We start from the raw sequence: 14,229 nt of genomic DNA, 5'->3' as shown, positions 1-14,229 counted from the left end.
GTGGTTATTATTATTATTGCAATCATTTACCTGATATATTTGAGAGACATGAAGAGAAATAGTCAGATATTTCTAATGTATTTTTTTTAATTTCTGCAACCAATAGTTTACCTGAGAACTTTACCATCATCGAAAGGCACAGGGCCCGGGGTCCACTGAAAACGGGTCTGTGACCCATTTCTGGGTCCCGACCCACCAGTTGAGAATCACTGCTTTAGATTACAGTATCTCAAGGCTGATTTATGGTCCGCGTTACACCAACGCAGAGCCGCTACGGCGTACCCTACGGCGTAGGCTCTGCGTTGTTTGAACGCAGAACCATAATTAAGCCTTATCGGTTTTGATTACAAGCCCCATTATCTGAACGGCTCAGCGAATGATTGACAGGCGCTCCTGGAGCCTCCGCTTGCCCTTTCCATAGACATAAAAACGTAGACGCCCCATCGAGCACTGAGCCGTACGTCAACGTCGCCGCCATATTGGATGTGGCAAGACTGCGCTGTAAACTAATAGAAGTAAATGGACTTATTTTCATAAAGCGCCTTTCTACAAAGAAATTTACGTTTTACGTCTCATTTATTAATTCACACACGCAGTAATATACTTGGGAAACAGTTAGGCACCAAATATAATATATTTAATTTTGTCAGATGGCAAAAATAAGAACTTTATTGATCCCACATAAGTGTAATTCATAACAAGGTAGTGCTGAAAAACAATATATATCCCTCTTCACAAAAATAAGAAAAATAGAGAAACATATGTTCTCATCAACAAAGCATATTTTACATAAACATATTTAAAATTTTTCAAGTAACAAAATAACATATTTGAACCATTTCCAGTTCTTTTATTGTCTGAAAAATGGTTCAAATGTTATTTTATTGTCTGAAAAATGGTTCAAATATGTTATTTTGTTATTTGAAAATTTTTTAATTCGATTTGTTGAGGAGAAAATATGTTTCTCTATTTTTCTTATTTTTGTGAGGGGGGATATATATTGTTTTTTCGGCACTACCTTGTTCTCTATAGCTGATATAACATGAATTACTCCTATGTGGGATCAATAAAGTTCTTATTTTTGCCATCTAAAAAAATTAAATATATTATATTTTGTGCCTAACTGTTTCCCAAGTAATAACATTTGTACAGACTCACATCCGACACTTTAAAAACCCCATATTGTACATTTCTGTCTATATTGTTCATTTCTGTTTATACATTTTATCTGTCATCTCTCATCCTTCGTCACTTTTTGTAAAGATTCATAATCGGCACTTTTTAATCCTCATATTGTACATTTCTCTTTATACATTTTACTTTATTCTATCTCTTATTTTATCTCCATACACTTGTTTGCTTTTATATTTTTACTTTTACTGTATTGCACCAATCACCACAACAAATTCCTTGTGTGTGTTAACAAACTTGGCAATAAACCCCCTTTCTGATTCTGATTCTGATTCTGAAGTATATTAGTGTGTGTGTGAAAATTTTAAATTTGTTTTGTTGATGAGAAAATATGTTTCTCTATTTTTCTTAATTTTCTGAGGGGGGATATATATTCTTTTTCGGCACTACCTTGTTCTCTATAGCTGACATAACATGAATTACTCCTATGTGGGATCTTCTTCTAAGTTCTTATTTTTGCCATCTGAGAAAATTAAATATATTATATTTGGTGCCTAACTGTTTCCCAAGTATATTAGTGCGTGTGTAAATGAATAAATGAGACGTAAAACGTACATTTCTTTGTAGAAAGGCGCTTTATGAAAATAAGTCCATTTACTTGTATTAGTTTACAGCGCAGTCTTGCCACATCCAATATGGCGGCGACGTTGACGTATCGCAGCCATGGTCCTTTCAGCCAATCAGAGAGAAGGGGGCGGGCTTTCATGCCAGTCTTAACAAAATGGCGACTGTTGTTGTTTTGCCGCAGGGTCAGTAAATAAATCCGTTTACTGTTCCGGTAAATTTCAGCAGAAATACTAAAAAAAAAAAAAAGAAAAGAGGCCGGGTACCACAGGTGGTCGTCTCCGCGTGTGGGCTGAAATGAAAGGTAAAGAGCGGTCGCCGATCAAGAAGCGCTCCCGGGCCCTGGAGGATCTGCGGGACCGGGGAGGATGCCACCCGAGCAGCAAGAAAATGGGGGCCGTGTCGGCTCCGGGGGGGAGCAACAACGGCAGCTCCTCCAAGAGCGACGGCGGCTCCGCCCGGCGCAGCCTGCTGGGGGAGAAACGAGACCGGGACTTCGACACGGGCCACAGCCGGCCCGGGAATAATAATAATAACAGTAACCACGGCTGCCAGTCCGGGGCCGGGGCCGGGGCGGGGGTGAAGGGACACGGCGGGCTGAGCCTGGCCGGGGCCGGGGCTCCAAGCCGCGGGGAGCCGCGTGGAGCTCCTCCACCCGGGCCGGACAGCGAGTACAAAACCCTGAAAATCAGCGACCTGGGCACGCAGCTGAGCGACGAGGACATCGAGGACGGGCTGTTCCACGAGTTCAAGAAGTTCGGCGACGTGAGCGTGAAGATCAGCCGCAGCAACGACGAGCGCATCGCCTTCGTCAACTTCCGCAAGCCGGAGGACGCGCGGGCCGCCAAGCACGCCCGCGGCCGGCTGGTGCTGTACGACCGGCCGCTGAAGATCGACGCCGTGTACATCAACCGTAGAAGGAGCCGCTCCCCCGTGGAGAGGGAGCTGTACGCGGCCGCGGCGGCCCAGAGCCACCGACACCTGCCCAGGCCGCTGTCCCCCACCGGGCTGGGCTACCGGGACTACCGGCTGCAGCAGCTGGCCCTGGGCCGCCTGCCGCCGCCGCCGCCGCCCCCGCTGCCCCGGGAGCTGGAGCGGGACCGGGACTTCGCCCTGTTCGAGGCCCGGGCCCGGCCGGCTTTCATCGCTGAGCGAGCTGCAGCTTTCAGAGAAGAGGATTTTATCTCACCTGAGGATGATCAGAGGGCGAATAGGACTTTGTTTTTGGGGAATTTGGACACTAATGTGTTGGAGGCGGATCTGAGGAGGGCGTTTGACAGATTTGGGGTCATTACTGAAGTGGATATTAAGAGGCCCACTCGAGGACAGACTAGCACTTATGGATTTTTGAAGTTTGAAAATCTTGACATGGCTCATCGGGCTAAGCTTAGTATGTCTGGGAAAATAGTGGGTCGGAACCCGATTAAGATAGGTTACGGGAAGGCGACTCCCACCACACGGTTATGGGTGGGTGGACTGGGCCCGTGGGTTCCTTTAGCCGCCCTGGCCAGAGAGTTTGACCGCTTTGGCACCATTAGGACCATTGACTACAGAAAAGGGGACACGTGGGCCTACATTCAGTATGAAAGTTTAGATGCTGCACAAGCAGCATGGACACACATGAGGGGTTTCCCTCTGGGGGGTCCAGAAAGAAGACTGAGAGTGGACTTTGCAGACACGGAGCATCGTTACCAGCAGCAGTTCCTGCAGCCTCTTCCTATACCACCGTTTGACATGGTGGCGGAGTCTTTTGTCCACCGTGCAACACCTGAACCTCTTAGGGTCAGAGACCGGACTCCACCGCCGCTTCACTTTAGAGACAGAGAGCTGTTTCCTGGAGCCGAGTGGCCCAACCCGGCCATCCGTGAACGGGTACGGGCGTCACCTTTTGACCCTCTGGAGCATCTGGAACGAGACCGGCGGGTTCGGGAGCCTTGGTCTTTGGAACGGGAGCTGCAGGGACGAGAACCTGCACGGAAGCGGCGTGCGATGGAGGACGGGCGTCATCTAGACCACTCTCCCGACAGCACTGATAGGACAGTAAGACGGAGACGGGCTTCTCCGGAGGGCAGCCCTGGAGGAAGCAGCAGAGACGGAGGGCGTTTCAGTGACTCAGAGCGCCCTCTGCGCGGCGACACGGCCTCTCCACCAAGAGAGCGGCACAGTAGCTTGGAAAGAGGTGGGGCTGAACGGAGGCTCAAAATTCAGAGTCTCTCCGACAAGGGACCTTCTAGTGTTCTTTTATCGGTTGGAGAACGCAAACGCAAGCTGGGTGATGGTGGCAAAGGGCTGGCCAAGAGAGAACGGTCTGAAAGCAGCTCCAAGGGAGGTCAGCCATCAAAACTTGATGGAACCAAACTCAGTTTGGCCTGGCGTGGTATGTTGCTCCTGAAAAACAGCAACTTTCCAGCCAGCATGCACCTGCTGGAAGGTGACCACAATGTAGCAAGTGACCTCCTCATCGACACGACAACAGGAAGGCAGGTGGGCGAGTTAAAGATCACGCAGCGTCTCCGGCTGGACCAACCCAAGCTGGACGAGGTGTCCCGGCGCATCAAGGTGGCGGGTCCTGGAGGCTACGCGGTCCTGTTGGCGGTTCCCGGAACAGCGGAGGAGGCATCTTCATCCGACCCTGCAGCCTCAACACAGCGGCCGCTTCGCAACCTTGTGTCCTACCTCAATCAGAAACAAGCGGCTGGAGTCATCAGCCTACCCGTGGGCGGGAGCAGGGATAAAGACAACACGGGGGTTCTTCATGCTTTCCCTCCTTGTGATTTCTCGCAGCAGTTCCTCGATTCCTCTGCCAAAGCTCTGGCAAAAAGTGAAGAGGACTATCTGGTCATGATTGTGGTTCGTGGAGCATCTTGAAAAAAGATCACAATACGCTAAGCGCAAGTGGAATTTAAAAAAAAAAAAAAAAAAAAAGAAAAGAAAAATCTGCTGTATGTCAATAATTATTGCATGCTGTGTGTTCTGCATCTTGGGGTAAAGTAAATATGGTTCTCGAGTGTCTGAGTATTGCCATGTAATCCACTAAATGGACAACTAGTGAAAACAATGGAGACAGTTTTTGAAAATAACTTTTCAATGAGTTTGAATTTGATCACAGTGACACAATGGCTGTAATTCAGACAGTTCTGTAACGGATAAATACGCTATTGTTGGAATTTTAAGAATTCCACTTAATCATTTAAAGTCCAATTAAATTAAGGAGCGTTAAAGTTACACAGGAAATGTTTGGGTTCATTTATGGGTTTAAAGTGTTTCCTTTTCAGTTACTGCCAAGGATTTTACTCAATAACACCTTCATTACGAAGATAATAGTATTTTTAGCCACATTTACTGTATACCATTCTGTGGAAAGGAGACAAAACTTTTTTTTTTTTTTTTTTTTTTTTTTTTCAGTAATCTTTGCTTCTGGCCTCCTTTTTGCCAACTTTTATCTGTTACTCAGAATATACGGTTGGTGTTATTGTGGTAATTTCCTTCCCAGATATGTCGACGAAAAAATTTGAGACTTCCTTTTTGTAAGCCTTGACTTGTTGTGATTTGTCAACTATTAATACCTTTTGATTGATTAAAACAAAGTTAAGCATTAATGCTTTTTGAAATCAAAAAGCCTTATAAGAATTAGTGAATGATCTCTATGGATCTCTTTTGGTGGGGGGAAAAAAAGTGAATATTTTGAAGTCCAATCATTTTGCACGACTCTCCTCACGTTGAGTACACTGCGTTTAAATGTCCTCATTATTTACTTGATGGGTAATAAGCTCAGAAAGTCTGAATGGAGTGTGATTACTCGACGCAGAGAGTTGTGCATCGTGTTTGGACTTCAGTGAAACTCCCTTTGGGTTGCTTGTGTGCAGTGTAAAAGTTAGAAAATGACATGAAGATCACCAGTTGAAAGCTTCGAGCTCCAGGTCATACATTTCATTTGCCTACAGTGTAAAGTCAGATAAACAAAGTTACAAATTGTTTTCGGTATCTTGGTTTGACTGTTTTTGTATTGTTTTTTTTTTGTTTTTTTGTTATTTGGGATGTCAAATTGCAGAATACATGAGGAGTTCAAGTTACTGTCAGCAGGGAAATCAAAATTTTCATGGTAACTAAATGCTGAATACCAACATGTAAAATGTTCGGTCAGGGATCAGCTCATAACACAGACAAAGCTTAGTAAAGCTAATACTAACAGCTTTCTCACATATATTTTGACTTAATTTAATTCAGTGTATCCCTTTCTTCAGATGGCTGTGCATTGTGATATATCAAACATTTCAGTAGTAGTGGATGAAAAGCCTAAAGGGGTTTGTGTTATTTGAAATTCTGCTTCTTTTATTTGCCTGAAACCAGTCAGTAAAGCAATTACACTATTAATCCAGATCAGTAAAATGTTGGTAAAAGTGACCTGCTGTTTGATCAGTTAGTAAGTATGTGCAGTTTTATGGTTTTAGATGTATAATAACAGTAAATGTTTAGTTAAATTTTAGAGGTCTAAATTTTTAACAGTATTCCTACTTATGCTTGCCAACAGTTTTCCAAGGCCTACTTACCATATATTGTTTAGCCATTGTATGTTGGTCATGCAATAGTAACTCACTATGAATTATAATTTGCTGACTTTGATTTCATATGTACTGAAAATATTCATATGTGGCAAAACTGTTGTACACATAAACATCTCACCCACTGCATCTTTGGATTCCTGAGGAGAGGAATGCAGAGCTGCAAACCTCAGCAGAAAAGGCACCCTAGTGTTTGTAAGTCCTCACTGATGAGGCAGCTTAAAGTTGTGTAGCCCATCAGCACCTGTGATGACTTCTGTTTTAAGTGGAAAATTGAGCAATGTACGCTTTGATGTCATGGAAAAGGAAAATCCATAGTGCCCATGTGAAGCTGTTCACATACCTGCAAGTGCGTTTGGGCACTAAATGTGACCGAATATCAATAAATTGTTCATTTGAAGGGAAACGTGTTTCTTCGATGGAAGTGAATAGAAGAAACAAGCTGCAATACCTTATTGTATTTCGAAGGAGTTGTCACTGTGAAATTCTGTTCCTTCTCACAAAAGTGGAGACGGTTTGCAAATTGTTTTAGCTCCAGTGAGCAGAGACCCGTGTTTCGTGCGAGGATTCACTGTTTGCTTAGAGGCCGGTTCTGAGCGCCGAAGTTGCCCATCCTAAGTTGCTTCGTCACTCAACTGTACCTGTCGGCATGCAAACACTTGATCAAGATGGAGGAGCGTCTGCATGCCCTTGTTTCAGCCAGAGTCCAGTTTGCAGTGTGAAGCAGATTCATACAGCGGTGCAGTTTCGGGAGGCAAGGGCTGGAGTTCCACGTGCCAGTATCCTTTTGTCTTCCGTGCTCATTATTCTAACAGTTTCACATGCATTGTTCCTGGTTCTGAATAAGAGGCATGGGAAGCTCATCAGTGGCTGTCACACACTCCACTGGGGAGGTTGTGAGTGACACAACTGAAATTTTCATAGCATCTACAGCTCAAGCTCACTTCCTGCAGAGACCGAGCTGAATAACTCAGCTCATTGGTTTTGATCCAGCTTTTTCCCAGTTATGATTTTGACTTGTATCATGCTTATACCAGGGAAGAGGATTGGCTCAAACTACAGCTAGGAATATTGTGCTCTCCTCTGATTGAACCCTCTCCGAGGAGACGAGTGAAGACGCGCGTCTGCTGTTCTGAAGCCGTATCCCGTCATCATCTGAGGTCTTCTGCTGCATGGAAACGAAACACGCACAGGCCATGCTGTTTACTCGTTTTGCCATCGCTGGATGGAGACCATGCAGTGGATCCCGCCCTTCACTGACGTTCTAGGAGACATGTTTACTTTCCCAATTCCTGTTACAAGTCTAATGCCTATTCTCAGAGGAAAGAAAGTTTTTCCATTCCCTACTTCCATCCATTTTAGACACATTAGTGTGAAAGTAAATTCAGTATTCTGTGCCGAGGAGGACATCTTACTCCAGTCAAGAAACATTGCCATCTTGAGGACGGCGGAGCAGCAGTTTTCCTCTCACAGTCCGCTGCCTGACATTCAGGACAAAGCAGGTATCTTTCTGTGACTGGTGCACAGCCACAGCGCCATGGTGAGTAACTGGATAAATGCTGCCTACCATGACTGTATCACTGGCTTAGGCAGCAATGGTGAGTATAACATGTTCAACACCACATTATTTCCTAGAAAAATTGCAAAATAATGCAGTCTCATTTTTAGCCCAAGTTGTCATTCAGGTTATTTCCAATAATTGTTTTTGGACATTTAAACCCTAATGCCACTAAAATATATCCCTCAGTATTGTATATTATGTTAGTTTCATCACTCTAAAAGAGGGCTGAATAAACTAACGGAAACTGTAATACAATTTTAACCAAAATGTAGACACTTTTTTTTTTCTAATAACAATCAGGCTGAAGTATTTGCTGACCTTTACCTAAAAAAAACATGACAAATGAAAATGAAATGAGCTTTTGATTTGGCTACTGCTGCCAAGTCTTTCATGTCAGACAAAATATTAGTAAGTTTTTGTAATCTTCAGTAAAATTAAACTTACTAATGCTACATACACACAGACCTCCCCCCAAAAAAACACTACAAGTAAAGGTGAGTATGTAGCCAGTGGGAAGACTAGTGTGGCTTGTAAAGACCTCATTTAATCATAAACATGTGCTCAAGTATAATTTTAAGGTACATTAATTTAAGTATAATGTATCAACATTCACTGTCACTCCTTCATTACAAAACTTAGTCTAGAAAACTTGAGCCCCCCCCCCCCCCCCCCCCCCCACCTATATTTGCTACTTTTGCTCAAAAGTTTAAGTTTTTCATAAATAGTATTGTATAGTGTCACTTTCTGATGCGCAATTATAAATTCAGACAAAACAACATTAATTGATCTGTGGCAATACAAGATCATTAACTGCAGCCTTGATTTTATCAACAGAGGTATTAAAGGAATCTGGACTAGTGCACATCAGTGTCTAAGTATAATCCAGTTCTTTAATTACATTCTGGTATCTCTTGTTTATTTTTTGTTCCATTAGTGTGTCGCTGGTTATTTATACACACACACACACACACACATATATATATATATATATATATACACACACAAACAAACCTGTAGTCCAATTTCTGTAGACTCCACCATCCATATTCATAGTTTACCTCACTCAAATAACACTTCTATTAGCTGATAGCACCAGTAAGTGAAGTGCAATATACCTGATTAATGGAACAGACATGTTCATGGAGTTTTGAATCCAACAAACAGTATAAGAGATGTGAATATACACTTAATCTGTACGCAATCGCTCACCTTTTTAATCGGCTAACAGGTGGTGCTATACATCTATTTATGAATGTATGCAGGACGTACAAAGAGCTGTGGTATTGATTAACAGAGAGATACAAGTAACAGTAAGTTCCCCCCTCCTTACATCACTGGGTCCTGACCCGAGCATTAATTGAGCAGGAAGAGTGTAAATGTTGAAAGGTGAGTTTTTAAAAAAAGAAAGAAAAAAGCCTTCTAAGGGGCCTTTTTTATTTATTTATTTTTTCGCCCCAAAATTGAAGATAAGGGGCAGAAACTACTTCACAAATTTACACGAGTACTTGCTAAAGCTATTTTTCCATTATATAAACGCCATATACAATGAACATTTAATCAATAAATTATACAGACTTTGGCCACAGTGCCACCAATTTTATCATTTTTTTACTCATCTGTGTCAGACACACTAGCCATGTAAGTACTTTTACACATATTTATTAAATTGTGGTGCCAACTCATCATCACATTTGACAATAAACTCAGTTCATGACGAAAGTGAAAACAGCCTTGCTATTTGCATCATTTTTGAGAAAGACAATCTAATTCAGTGGGATTGGTGGTAAAAGTCACAAATTTGACATATCCATGAATTTTCAACTGGTTGCTGCGAAGCTTATGGTGGTATCAAGTGACAGATAAAAACATTCATATTTGACCTTATTCTTTTTTATTTCTGACATTTAAAACTTTAAATTATTTCACGTTTTGTTTTATTTTTAGACATCCACCGGACAGCGTGGCGATGGACAGTGGACCTCCATGCATGGCTTAACTGTAAGTAACCTGTTAATGTCGACTACACAGTTCACTAACAGTCTGAAATGTCACACAGTGTGTAATATTTTAAAGTGGATACTAGAGAAACAACCTCTTTTTTTCAATTTTACAATCAAATACAAGCATGAATGTTAGAATATAAATGAATAATGATGTGTGTATTTTTTATTTGTGTATTTATTATATGTATGAATAAAGTATGTCAACTTGTTGTATGACTTGTGCTTTTTTGACCCCGGCCTCAGTTTCTTGAATCACACAATAACAGATTCAGTCACACATCAGTTTATTACAAGGCTTAAAAATTAAGTTTACAGTCTTGGAACAGAGTGTTTTGATTGGTTAAAAATATCTTCTAAAGTCAATCTGTTAACAAATCCAGAAACCAGAGCATTAACCAAATAGCGATTTCCCCCATTAATGCATTTGTTGCAGCAAAGATGTCAGGTAAAGAGGTAAAGTGCCTTTAGAAAGCACTCGTTTCTTTATCAGAGCTGTTTGAGACTTTATGAAAGGAAGAAAAAAAATCAGACATTTTACAAGGATACATTTCCTAAACATATACACATGACTAAAAAGAAAAAAATAATGAGCAAATCTACTTTTAAAGCCTCAAAATACTTTTCATAAAAGACTTCTTTTTTAAATGGTACAAAAAGTTCCAGTGGGTCTAAATCACAAAAGCATACTGGTTGTGAATGCAACTCGTGAGTCAAAAGAGCTTTTGTGCGTGACTGTCGTTATAGAAACAATACAAAGGGCCTAGCTCAGTATTATGAAAGCGAGTTGAGGGGGAATAATTTGGTTCTAATTGAGGTGGCATTCCTTGAGTAGAAACCTTCTTCTGCCATAAGAGGGCAGCATAACAAAACACATCTCTGGAGTTTCAGCCCATCCTCAAATAAGGCCCCCAAAAAAGGTTAAAATTATACTCACTCGCCACGCTATTATATCAGAAATAAGCAAAACATTGAAAGAGAGGGAACTTAGGGGATCTTTGGCTGACAATACAGGAACGTTAGTAAAAGATAAATGACCTTGTAAGGCAAGCAGTGGTAGAAAAAAAAAGGAGTCCACCGAAAACACAAAAACATCTAAAGTATTATAAAAAAAAAAAAAAAAAAAAAAGATTTAGCAACCTACGGGCTCCCGAGTATAAATGTAAAAAAAAAACTAGTAAGTTTGCATTGCCAGTTATTGGCTGCTTGCAGGCACTGTAAAGTCTGGGTAACAGATCTTTTAGGGTATTCAACCAACTATCAATGCAGCTGGTCCAACATTTACAGACATACAGGCTGACAACATAACGCATAATTACACACAAAAGGACAAAAAAACAAACAAAACAAAACAACCCTGCTGTTCAGTGGAGCTCATCAAGTCCCTTGCCCCTCTGTCCAACTGCGATCAAAATCTGAAGCAAACCCTCCACTAAACAGGCCCTCTCTCTCTCAGGAGCTGGTACATTTGCAGCAGGCAAAGTTTGTGCGCTTTAATCAAAGAAAAAGTGTGTGTGCATTTGCATAGAACAGCTCAGAAGCAGTGAGATAGGCATGACCACGTTCTCATCGACATTAATTGGCCATTTATATGTCTGTTTTCATTAGCGACCACCAGAATGATAAACTATAGATAATTGTACCATATGAGAGGCTACAAATCTTGTGTGGAGGAGTCCACGCACAGCTGGTGTTAAAATATCTTAAGTAAAGATGTAGGTTGGATTTGCAAGATGAAATACTTGGGATTATCAATTTCAAGTTTAAGTCCTGGAAGAAACTGAGGAGAGACATTGAAAAGTGAGAGGATTTCACAAGTTGCATCATTTCAGAATAAAAGTAGTCAAGGAAACTATGATGGTTGAACGTTTAAAGTCTTTGCTGACACATAGAAAAACTGTCAAGAATGACAGCTGTTTTCGGTGTCACTATAAGTAGTTCAATAGCCTTTTGAGGAGGAAAAAAAGTATCAGGTTTTTCAACTGGCCTATATATACTGAAAGCAGTTTAAATGTCAGTTTAAAAATAAGAGATGAAATATGAGAGTATGTTAGCAGTTAAAGTTTCAGTTAACATGTTCAGAGGTTCCTGAGGATTAGTTTGATTGTAAAAAGCATAAATTCAGGGTTTGTGAAGGCGTCTAAAGAAACATCAGCTGAGCAACTGCCCTTAAATGCCCCATTGGCAAAAGTCACCCATTGGACCTTCAGGGCTCTAAACGGCATAAAACTTCAAATATGATTACAAAATAACTGACATGCATAAAACTATTGTCAGCAAATGCAAGAGGTGGTATTTGAAGTGCAAATGAGCACAGAGGGGTTAAAGAGGAACTGCAAATGGAGGACAAAATTTGCCAAAATCCTTTTTAGAAAACAATTATAAGAAAATAAAAAGCTAAAACAGAAAAGTTTATTCCCAAATCCTGAACTTAAAACTAAAGAATACTAAGAAAACTAAATGCTGATTCTTGAGGAAAGTATGTTGAAGTAGTTGACAGACAACAAAGCATCCAGATCATTACTATTACTGATATAAATATCGGGTCAGTGTGCATAGCTGAAAGTTAAATGCTAGAACATGCTTACAATTATCCAAAAGGATACATTTTCCAAAAGTAATTGTGCTTTTTTTGTAGTTTTTTTTGGCTTCATATTAAAGATTACACGTGTCATAAGAGCAGGCTGTAAAGACATGGTTGCTCAGTATTTTGACTACCTGGCTGTAAAAGGTCAGAGAAGATGTCATGCAGCATAATCACAACTTGGCCCAGAGTGCATATCAGTGAGTACAGGTATATAGATACAGGTAAAGGCTTCTCAAGACACGAGGTGTTGCATTCATCCTCATGAACATGTGCTTCCATTAGTGTTATCATAGAAAAGCTGACGGGTTTTTGAGATCAACTGCGTAGCTTGGCTCCTTGCAGAATAGTGATGTTGAAGGAAAAAAAATTTCCTTCAATAAATTATGTAGGAATTAATCTCAGTGTTGATGCTCAAACCTCTGATGAGAAGAACAAGAAAAAGGGGACAAACTAAGATATTTGTCAAGAACAAAATAAATTTTGGCTTTTTTTTTGTAAGATTCTGCAAAATCAAATGTTGAGACTATTGCTTGTTCTCTTCGTGTTACTGTAAGGCCAGTGCTGTGCTCCAGCTGAAATTCATGGCCGAGGTCCCGACCTTTTAGTCCACGGTCCAAGGTATGCTGGCCTGTGGTCGGGAGCATGTTGGTTCAAGATTGAAGGCCTTCCCTGGATGTCATTCCTACACAGCGCCGTTCTGCAGGTGGTCAGGGGTGAAGCAGCCATTCCTCTTACCGCTGCTCTCTGCTCTCTTGGTCTGGCACAGTTTCCTCTTGGCCGTCCAGCGCTGAGCCAGCGGCTCCATGAACAAGGAGAGGGAGGAGAGCAGATAGCAGAGCCCCGCCAGATAAAAGGAACAGTCATACGTCTGGGTGTAGTCGTACAAGAAGCCTGCAAAGCAGAAACGACATGTTCAGAGTAGACGTATCTCTTATCTTAAGCTTTTATAAAAAAAAATAGGAAACCAAATTGAAAGTGCTGATTTGACATGTTAAACCACACCGTATATAAGTCTGAATATACACTCTGAAACATTTTCATTGATTTATGGCTACACACTATACACAAATATTATTTCAGCAGTACTTGAATAGTGACATTGAATTTTCTACAGCCCTGTTGAGAACTATTATTATTATGAATCTCTGATTAAGTCCCATTTGTAAAGGACATTTCATCTGTTTCAAAAGGTTTTCAACAAATTTCAGGTCGGCCCTAGTGCATCCTTTCATTTTCAATCATCGTCTTTAACTGTTGGATGTGTTTTGTTGGTCATTGTCCCGCTGACAGACTCAGACCGTCACCCCACATCTAGTTTTCTAACATTTATTAACACATTTAGCAAGAAACTACATCTTTCCTTTGATCTATTTAATGAGTCAAAAGTGGAGAGCCAGCAAATTGTCCCACAGCATGAACCTGTGGGTGTGTTCTCCTCCTGGGCTTTATTGCACCAGCTCAATAGACTGATGCACTGCAGTCAAAAAGAGCTCTGCATTGGTTTCCTCTGCTCATACAGCATTTTTTTCAGAAAGGCCAGAAGAACTGGACTTTGCAAAAGTTTTGGTAAACATCCCTTTTGCCTTTGTATGTTTAATTGGTTCCTTGTGCAACACACGGTACTGGCTGAAAAAAATGTTTGCAGGTTTCTTCTGATTAGCTGGAATATCTTTGGACGTCTTGTTTGGTTCAATAATCCAAACCAAACATTTGGAGTGTTTGTTTTTTTTTAGTATTCTGTGGAACTTATTGATGTTACAAAAT

At 41.3% G+C, this 14,229-nt stretch overlaps 2 protein-coding genes across 3 annotated transcripts in view; one reads left to right on the top strand and one right to left on the bottom strand.

Annotated features, from left to right (window-relative positions):
* Window positions 1–1,916: 1,916 nt before the first annotated feature.
* On the top strand, window positions 1,917–10,078 carry rbm15 (RNA binding motif protein 15). The gene has a single exon (XM_061736270.1). It carries the CDS (start codon window positions 2,053–2,055, stop codon window positions 4,621–4,623), a length of 2,571 nt encoding a protein of 856 aa, XP_061592254.1. The 5' UTR covers window positions 1,917–2,052; the 3' UTR covers window positions 4,624–10,078.
* A 70-nt stretch (window positions 10,079–10,148) lies between these two features.
* slc16a4 (solute carrier family 16 member 4) overlaps window positions 10,149–14,229 on the bottom strand; it is a 33,024-nt gene continuing 28,943 nt past the window's right edge. For both annotated transcript variants that reach the window (XM_061736272.1, XM_061736271.1), the window contains one exon: window positions 10,149–13,356. In XM_061736272.1, the coding sequence (XP_061592256.1) occupies window positions 13,148–13,356 (209 nt within the window). In that variant the 3' untranslated portion in view covers window positions 10,149–13,147. The remainder of the gene's footprint in view (window positions 13,357–14,229) is intronic.

This window comes from Cololabis saira, chromosome 12, assembly GCF_033807715.1.
Source record: "Cololabis saira isolate AMF1-May2022 chromosome 12, fColSai1.1, whole genome shotgun sequence".
Taxonomy (NCBI): Eukaryota; Metazoa; Chordata; class Actinopteri; order Beloniformes; family Belonidae; genus Cololabis; species Cololabis saira.
The sequence above is the reverse complement of the archived record's forward strand: the minus strand, read 5'-3'. Positions and strand labels throughout refer to the sequence as shown.